The sequence below is a fragment of the Melospiza melodia genome, chromosome 19 (assembly GCF_035770615.1).
Source record: "Melospiza melodia melodia isolate bMelMel2 chromosome 19, bMelMel2.pri, whole genome shotgun sequence".
NCBI classification, from domain to species: domain Eukaryota; kingdom Metazoa; phylum Chordata; class Aves; order Passeriformes; family Passerellidae; genus Melospiza; species Melospiza melodia.
This window is the reverse complement of record NC_086212.1, coordinates 1,982,485-1,991,602: the sequence shown is the minus strand read 5'-3', so window position 1 is coordinate 1,991,602 and position 9,118 is coordinate 1,982,485. Positions and strand designations below refer to the sequence as shown.

At 53.2% G+C, this 9,118-nt stretch overlaps 1 protein-coding gene across 1 annotated transcript; it reads left to right on the top strand.

Annotated features, from left to right (window-relative positions):
• Positions 1–744: 744 nt before the first annotated feature.
• On the top strand, positions 745–8,017 carry EIF6 (eukaryotic translation initiation factor 6). Its single transcript, XM_063172131.1, has 6 exons — positions 745–1,100; positions 1,175–1,260; positions 2,002–2,177; positions 3,386–3,562; positions 5,351–5,532; positions 6,652–8,017. Exons 1-6 carry the CDS (start codon positions 994–996, stop codon positions 6,659–6,661), a joined length of 738 nt encoding a protein of 245 aa, XP_063028201.1. The 5' UTR covers positions 745–993; the 3' UTR covers positions 6,662–8,017.
• The last annotated feature ends 1,101 nt before the right edge of the window (positions 8,018–9,118 follow it).

The following is a 9,118-nucleotide window of genomic DNA, read 5'->3' as shown; positions in this document are numbered from 1 at the left end:
TCAGCACACGGATGGGGTCACACCTGAACACTGGTGGGAGCTGACACAGGTGGCCCCTACACACGAGCGAGGCACTCGGGTGGCAGCCGGGTCGCGGGTGGCCTGTCAGCTCACAGGTGACACATCTGCTGTCCTACACCACAGGTGTCAGCAGGGCAGGGGCGCCCAGGCATGGCTCCTGTTGGGACAGGGACAGCGCCAGAATCTGGGGAGCACCAGGGCATGGGCCGGGCTGTACACAGAGGGGGTGGCCCACAGTGGCCAGGGACAACCATGGCACACCTGGCACAGGGACAGAGACAAGCACAGCACGGCTGGCACCGGCACAGGGACAGGGACAGCCATGGCACACCTGGCACAGGGACAGTGATGGACACCAGGGACAAGGACAGCGAATGCCGCCCCTGGACCCGTGACGGCCTCTCCAGGCTGTAGGTACACACGAGCCGGCCCAGCCCCAGGCGGGATCCGGCACACGGGAACGGGTCGTGTCCCACAGGGCCGTGGCGGGGCCCCAGCCGGCGAGCGGTGCCTGGGGCGGTGCTCCCGCCACAGGCCGGTCCCTCCTAGACCAGTCCCGGTCCCGCTCGGTCCCTCAGCGGGTCCCGCCCCGCTCCCCTCACGGCGGCGCGCCCTGGGCGCTCTCACCTCCCGGCCGCTTGGGGGCGCTGTCCCCAACAGGGGCGGCCGGTGCCGCTCTGCCCCGCGTGCGCCCTGCCGGAAGCGGAATCGGCGGCGCCTCGTGGTTCCGGCGGAGGCGCTCGGAGCCGCCGCGGCCCGTCCTTGTTCCCGTTCCCGTTCCTGTTCCCGCTTCAGCTCCTTCCCGGCCCCGGCCCCGCCCAGTTCCCGTTCTCGCCCCAATCTTGGTCCCGTTCCGGCTTCCTTCCCGGAGGCAGCTCCGTTCCCATTCCCCTTCTCGGCTCCCTTCTTAGTCCCGTTCCCGGCTCCATTCCCGCTCCCATTCCCGGCCCCGCTCGCATTCCCGTTCCTGCCATGGCGGTCCGCGCCAGCTTCGAGAACAACAACGAGCTGGGCTGCTTCGCCAAGCTCACCAACGCCTATTGTCTCGTGGCCATCGGCGGCTCCGAGAACTTCTACAGGTGAGGCGGGCCCGGCCCGGCCCGGCCCTGCCCGCGGCCCGGCCCGGCCCTGACGCGGCGCTTTCTCCTTGCAGCGTGTTCGAGGGGGAGCTCTTCGGGACCATCCCGGTGGTTCACGCCTCCATCGCCGGCTGCCGCATCATCGGCAGGATGTGTGTGGGTACGTGAGCCGGGGGAGCCTCGGCGGGGACGGGGAGGGGTCGCGGTTCGCTCGGAGCCGCAGCGGGGCTGAGCCGTGCCTGGGGGCCCGTGGGGCAGCGCCCCTCGCCCTCGAGGGTTTTAATGCCTCGAGTGTGTGAGCAGAGGGAAGGATGAGCTCAAAGGTCTTTTCCAACCCGGCTGGTTCTGTGAAGGAAGGAGGCAAACAGAGACTCGCCCGGAGCCGGGGTGGGGTGTTGGCTCTCGGGGCCGGGGGAGCTCGGCTGCTCCTCGGTGGCCAGGGAGGGGGAGGCGATACCGAATGTGAGTCAGGGAAAAGCCTTTCACGTGTCTGTGCCTGGTGAGACCTGTTAGTTCTGATCAGGTTCTTGCTTGTTCTTCGACCATTCAGCCGTGCTGCCACAGTCACATAAACAGTAGCCCTGGGCCTTTTGTAGGGCAGGTGGCATCTGCACGGAGAGTTCCTTGTTAAGTGTCTCACTGAGAGCCTGGGGGCTCCTTTTGTCCTGTTGGAAGAGAGAAGGGGGTAACGATAGTGCCTTTCACCCACACTCTGAGCTTCAGCCTGGCTTTTCCTTTCCTGAGGTGCTCATTATTTTTACATCTCCTAGGCTGAATTCTGGGCTTGAAAGAAGTGCACAGAGCACGAGCAGCTGAAGCCATGTGTGAACAGCAGGGCAGTGCTGACACACCCTGTGGGAACATTATTTTCATTCTGTCCTGTTTCCTGCTGTCCTGCTAGGGAACAGGCACGGGCTACTGGTGCCGAGCAGCACGACAGACCAGGAGCTGCAGCACATCAGGAACAGCCTCCCCGACTCCGTGCGCATCCAGCGCGTGGAGGAGCGGCTCTCGGCCCTGGGCAACGTCACCACCTGCAACGACTACGTGGCCCTGGTGCACCCCGACCTGGACAGGGTACAGGGCTCTGGGATGCTCCCTCATCCAGAGCGGGGCTGGGAAATGCTGCCCTGGCTGAGGCTGGAATTGTTCCCTGTGGTGCAGAGGGGGTGGAGGTGCTTTGGAGAAGGGAGGGAGTGGGAGGGGTCCTGTGTGTCACAGGGCAGGGCAAGGGGGATCAGCTCCCCACTGACTGAGGGCAGGGCTAGATGGGATGGTGGCAGGAAATTCTTCCCTGACAGAGTGGTGAGAGTCTGGAACAGATTGTCCAGAGAAGCTCCAAGCCCCACCCCTGGAAGTGCCAAGGGCAGGTTGAATGGGGGTTGGGGCAATCTGGTGTGGTGGAAGGTGTCCCTGCCCATGGCAGGAGGTGGAATGAGATGAGTTTTAAGGTCCCTCCAACCCAAAGCATTCTGTGAATCAGTGATCATTGGGTGGAGTTTGCTTTGGGTGCATAAAATTGGGTGAGGCGGAGTGTGCATGGGTCTAATCAGGGGCATAAGGAGGAGTGCAGGAGGAGTTACAAGCTACAGCTGAATGAGTCAGAGCATGTCATAGCTGAAAGAGACCACGGATGTGCATCATTACAGGGGTCTGAAAGAAAAATAGAAGGTTCTTGTATGAGAGTTTAAAATAAGGGCAGAGGAGACAATGTCACTCCCATTTTATGCCTGAGAACAGGAACCTGAATGGCATTGAGAGTGATGTGTTGTGTGGCTGCAGGTCCTGACAGTGTTTGCTTCCAGCTTAGTGGCAGGAGTGCAAAAGGAAAAATAAGGGGATGGGAGAAGGCTTTGTACTCTTATGTTTTTAAAAAGTGTAAAAAGTAATGTAAGATGGCCAAAGAGAGAGAAATCAAAATAATTCACAGTGAAATCAGAAGAGGAAAAGAGTTGTTAGAGTTATGGGGAGCATTAGACCATTTTGTCCATGTGGTTTGGGAGCAAAGAGGACTGGTTTGCTGAGAATTGATACAAGTGATGTACTGCCAGCAGAGAGGGGGGATTTGGGCACTTTCCAGCAGAGGCAGGAGGTTGTGTTTGTAGTGGCACAGGAAGCTGGGAAGGTGCAGAGTGTGGAGCTTGGCTGTGTGTGTTATTGTGGCTGGGTTGCACTGGGCTGTGCAGTGTGAGAGGCTCCCAGCTGAGGGCTCTGTGCAGGAATAGCTTCACTTCCCACTCCACAATTCCATTTGGCTGAAGGCTTTATCCTCCTTCCGTTTGCAGGAGACAGAAGAGATCCTGGCGGATGTGCTGAAGGTGGAGGTGTTCAGACAAACTGTAGCAGACCAGGTGCTGGTTGGAAGTTACTGTGTGTTCAGTAACCAGGGAGGAATCGTGCACCCCAAGACTTCCATCGATGACCAGGATGAGCTCTCTTCTTTGCTGCAGGTCCCACTCGTGGTAAGGCCTTTGTGGAGTGTTTGCTGCTCCCATTCCCTCCCAGCTCCAGTGCAATGTTTCTCCAGCTCAGGGGCTCCCAGATAGATTTTTTCTGTGAAGTGATTTTGAGTGGGAGGTGAGGAAAAGACTTGAACCAAGTCTTCAATACAATTTCTAATCCTTCCTGAGTCTGCATAAGCTGCTCAGTGCTTTTAGCTGCCCTCTGAAATGTTGCTCTGCTGGGATTGTGCACGTTGTGCAGATACAGAATGTGAGGCTGTTTGTGGTTTGGCTGAAGCCAGTTGTAGCGTCCCATGAACTCTCTCCCTTTGGTCAGTCCCCAAGCCCTCAGCCCTGGAAACATTAACTACTTACCATAGAGTTAGCCCTCCCAAAGGGAAAAACAGACTCCCCCATGGACTTGGTGTCACAACTTCCTCTGGTTTCTCCTTCCCCTGTCACTGGCTGGGCATTCCTGGTGGCCACCCCCCTTCCCCTGGAGGCCAGGCCCCTCTGCCCTTCCCCTTTATAGGCTGCCTGCTCCACGTGGTTCATCCTCTTTTCCCGGGGTTTGCCCTTCTGCTGCTGTGCTACCCTGCTGGAATAGACCTTGCAAAAGAGCCTTTCTTGCCACTATCACTGTGCCAGTTGTGGTGAGTGTTGAGGGAGGTTTGACTGCATTGACTGAATGTTCACTCAGCTTGCCTTTTGACAGGAGAGGCTTGTTGGGAACAAAACTAGGCAGCAGCACCTACCATTCTAACACCTGCATTTTTAGCCAGTTTTTAAAAAGATTAAGTAAGAAACTCCTTTGCCTGCTCAGTTGGATGTGTGAATGCTGTTATCCTTCCTGCTCCTTGGATTCTCTGTCACTGAATGCCACACCAGTTTCTCACCAGAGAGTAAAGGCTGTTCCTTAATCATTTCATCTGACACCTTCAGAACTTTGCTGGTGGCAGAGTTGCTCTTTTCAGCAGTGTAAGCTGAGCCCCCCAACAAAGAGCTGTGCCAGGGCAGTGTGAGGAGCTGTGCCAGGGCAGTGTGAGGAGCTGTGCCAGGGCAGTGTGAGGAGCTGTGCCAGGCGGTTTGAGGAGGAGCTGTGCCAGGGCAGTGTGAGGAGCTGTGGCAGGCACTGTGAGGAGCTGTGCCAGGGCAGTGTAAGGAGCTGTGCCAGGGCACTGTGAAGAGTTATGCCAGGCAGTGTGGCACTGTGAGGAGCTGTGGCAGGCACTGTGAGGAGCTGTGGCAGGCGGTGTGGCAATGTGAGGAGCTGTGGCAGGGCACTGTGAGGAGCTGTGGCAGGCACTGTGAGGAGCTGTGGCAGGCGGTGTGGCACTGTGAGGAGCTGTGGCAGGCAGGGTGGCACTGTGAGGAGCTGTGGCAGAGCACTGTGAGGAGCTGTGGCAGGCAGGGTGGCAATGTGAGGAGCTGTGGCAGGGCACTGTGAGGAGCTGTGGCAGGCACTGTGAGGAGCTGTGGCAGGCAGGGTGGCACTGTGAGGAGCTGTGGCAGGCGGTGTGGCACTGTGAGGAGCTGTGGCAGGCAGGGTGGCACTGTGAGGAGCTGTGGCAGGGCACTGTGAGGAGCTGTGGCAGGCGGTGTGGCACTGTGAGGAGCTGTGGCAGGCGGTGTGGCACTGTGAGGAGCTGTGGCAGGCGGTGTGGCACTGTGAGGAGCTGTGGCAGGGCACTGTGAGCAGCTGTGCCAGGCACTGTGAGCAGCTGTGCCAGGCACTGTGAGCAGCTGTGGCAGGCAGGGTGGCACTGTGAGCAGCTGTGGCAGCCCCTCTCACGGCCGCTGTGTCCGCAGGCGGGCACGGTGAACCGCGGCAGCGAGGTGATCGCCGCGGGGATGGTGGTCAATGACTGGTGCGCCTTCTGCGGGCTGGACACCACCAGCACCGAGCTCTCTGTCATCGAGAGCATCTTCAGGCTCAACGAGGCTCAGCCCAGCACCATCGCCACCAACATGAGGGATTCCCTCATTGACAGGTAAGGAGGATCCAGAGTCGTGGGCAGAACAGGCAAGATTTTGTTATAAAGGCAGCTGGTTTCACACTTGATCTGTCTGCTTTAATCATCATTTTTTCACTACTTCTCCCCTTTTGTTGGTTACTGGCAGCAGTTACTCATTGGGTTATGAAATATGCTGTTGTAATGAGAATCCTTTTTGTGAGAACTAACATCTGTTTCAGCGGCAGATTTTCTTTCCAAACTGTTCAGTGCTCAGCTATGGCATAAATCAGTTTTTTAAAACAAATCTTATTTTAAAAGTTAAAATATCAGTGACTTTGCTTGTCATCTTGGCTTTTGATCACTGTAGTTATTCAACTGTTATTTCAAATGCTAGCTGTAACCATTTCTGGAGCCAAAAAGACCATGGAACGTGTCAGCAGCTGCTGCCACAGACCTCTTACATTTAAAACTGCTAACTTGAATTTTTTTTTAAGCCTTTTTGCTAAAGGCTTTGTTCAAGTTAGTTTTTAATGTGAGGCAGATGTTTTTTTCCATCTGGACTGATGATGATATGGGGCCTTCCCCGTTCATTAATGTATGTAAATATTTTTCATAAGCAAATGTTTTTACATTTAGGCAGAAGCATAGATGAATGTCCTGTGGGAACTGATTTTGGGCCCTGAGTTCCAACTCTGAGCACCACTGATGTGGTGCTGAAAGTGTGTTCCTGAACTTCCTGAGCATTGTAACTTGGTTGCTGAGTTCTCAGCCACAGTCTGGGAATTGTTTATGGCATAAAGAGTTCCTTCAGTAGAAAGCCCTTTAAATTATTCATTGCCCTGTTACACTTTGGGTACAAAGTCTTGATGTCTGTGAGCATATCAGAGCTGTAATTAAGCCTGCTCTGAGCTGTAGATCATTACCTGGGCCAGGCTGAATGTGCATTTTGCCTTTGCCAGCCTGAGAGGTCTGATCCTGTGGCTGGCTGTTAGCAGCCACATCTTTCTTCCCTCTTACCCTTGCTTTCCTTTTCCTAGAAAGGGAAATTTCTTCTGTGCCTTTGTAATGGGAAGGTGAGAACTGACTGAAGCTGGTATTTTGAAATGCCTTCTGCATTCTGGCACAACTAAACCTTCTTTCTGTTTTGTCTTTTAGCCTGACATGAGCAGTGTTGGTTCCTACTTCCCAGAAAGCTCCTAAGGAGTGAAGTGTTGAGCTGCACTTTGGATCACAGACATCCAGAACTTCTGATGATGTTTCTGCAGGCCTGACCCAAAGGAGAGGCTACAAAACCAAATGTTTGTCATCTTTTGTAAACTGTTACCACAAAAACTGACAAATAACATGCATAAGTTACAAATAAGGAATGCTCTCTATCCCTTTGCTCAGTTCTTCAGCTCTGCTTTCTGGTTCTGTGATGCCAACTGAGCCCCTCAGATTACCCCACAATATTTACTCTTGTGGCTCTTGGATGTTGATCACTAGAGATTATTTTGCCTTAAGTCTTGCACCAGAGTCCTGCTGCACAGAGTTTGTTTTGGCACTACGTGTACTGCCCTCTCTTTCCACACTCCTGCTTGAGTGGTGTTTCTGCTCTAGGTACATGTAAGACCCCTTTGTATGTCCAGTACCAAAAATACAGTAGTTTACTTGCCACAAAATAATTCAAAAATCCACAAAATAATTCAAAAATTATCACCTGCTCTTTTGCCATCACTTGCATCTGTTTCCAAGGGATGGTGATTCTGAAGTGATCAGCTTGGTTAAAAACTGGAGTTTTTCAGTGTCAATCCAAGGGCTTTTAACAATAACAGTGTGGGAGTCCCTGGACCTCCAGGGTCAATGTTTGACCTGGTGTCACCTGTGCTGCTTCTGGGGCACCTGCAGGAGAGGGCCCAAAAGACACATTTGCCAGTGGGCTTAATTTATCCTGCAGGAGTTCACCCCCTACAATGGGAAACTCTTAGAAAAATCAGCAAATCTCAATGGATTTGGACCACCTTGTCTGGAGTCACCTTGGAGACAGAGGTTAAATAGCATGGTTCTGAGCAGTCAGTCAGTCAAGGGCTACAGATTTGGGAGCTACCTCATGAGGAGCTCTGCCTGTGCCCAGATGAAAGCTGCTGTAGGTGCTGCTTTCAGGCAGAAGATTGTAATTTCTTTCTACACAGCTGTTAGTCAGGATATCTCATTTCAGTTGCTTTCCTGCTTGTCCATTAAGGGTGCACTGAAGGCACAGAAGTACCTCCATTTCCATCCTGAGGGTAAGAGGAAGCTCTCACTTGTCTCCACACTGGAGCAAGCTGCCTTGCTCTCAGCTGAGTTCTCTTGGGGTATAGTGACCTGTGGGCTGTATGGGCAGAGCTCTTTTTGGCCCAGCTGCTTTGGGCTTTGTAGAAAATTGAGCAAATTTCCATTTTTGTTTTACTGTCTGGATGTTCAGGAAAGACTTTGTAAGATTTGGCTGATTAACAGGTTACTCCTTAAACTTCAAAATAAAGATTGCCATGATCATCTGTGATCAGATATCAGCCCTTTAATATGCACCACCTGTCTTGGCCCTGACTCCAAGTCTCCCCTCAGCCTGTCTCAGGTTTAGAGTGAGAAGCTGCTTCTCCTTGGCCACCTCACAGGGCTCAGCTCTTGGGGGGAGCAAATGTGATACCTGTTTTAAATGTGTCTCTGTGGGTATCCTGAGCTAGTGAGATGGAGCTGTGTACAAGGAAAACAAACTGTAATGAAGAATGGGTTTAGAAACACAGATCATGAGAGAGGATAAGCGTGGTGTTTTAATGGCAAGTTGTGTCCCACAGGACTTAGGCAGCTCTTTTAAGAGTCCACAGGGATAGGGAAAGGGTCTCTTGTACTGTTGTATTTTCAAAAGGCATTTGGGGACCTTGGGTCAGTGATCCCATGGAATGAGGGAAGTCCTCTTGCCTGGTTTAGGAAAGTCAATGGATTAGGGCAGGGAATTTTGGTCACACTGACTTAGACTAGTAAGGATGAGGACTGGATAGAAAGGGAAACTGCAGTTGAGTGTGAAGTGAAGCAGATTGTGGTTAAGAATCCAAATTTCACCCAGTAGTGGTGAGCTCTGAGCAGTGCAAGAGCACACTCCTGATTGAAGGTCCACATTGGAACAGACATGCTCTGGGTTCAGTAATGGTCAAGAAAGCAAACAATGTCTGAAGCTAATGAGGAAAACAAAGCCCAAAGAGCCCAGAGCAGCATTATCTGGAATGTATATAATGCATCTTCATCCTGAGCTCTGTGTGTAGATGAGATGCAAGTGTTGCACAGTGTTTCTGCAAGTAGATATTCTGGAATAATGCACATCTACATTAGATTTTGGGTCTCAAACTCCAAAAGAGGCTGGGGAAAGGAAGGGTGAAACTCTCATACTGCTACCCATTGGTTGCCCTGAGATCTGCCCTGCAGTGCCAGAGCTGGCAGGAGCAGGGTGCTGAGGAGGCTGAGTGCAGCACTGTGTCACAGCAAGGGTGACATGAGAGCCCAGGTGAAGGGCTCCAGAATGGCAGGATTCCAGGGGACAGCACAAGCACAGTGCAGCCCCTGCCTGCCCCTTTTCCATGGCTTTCATCTCCAAGGCAGCACAGCATGT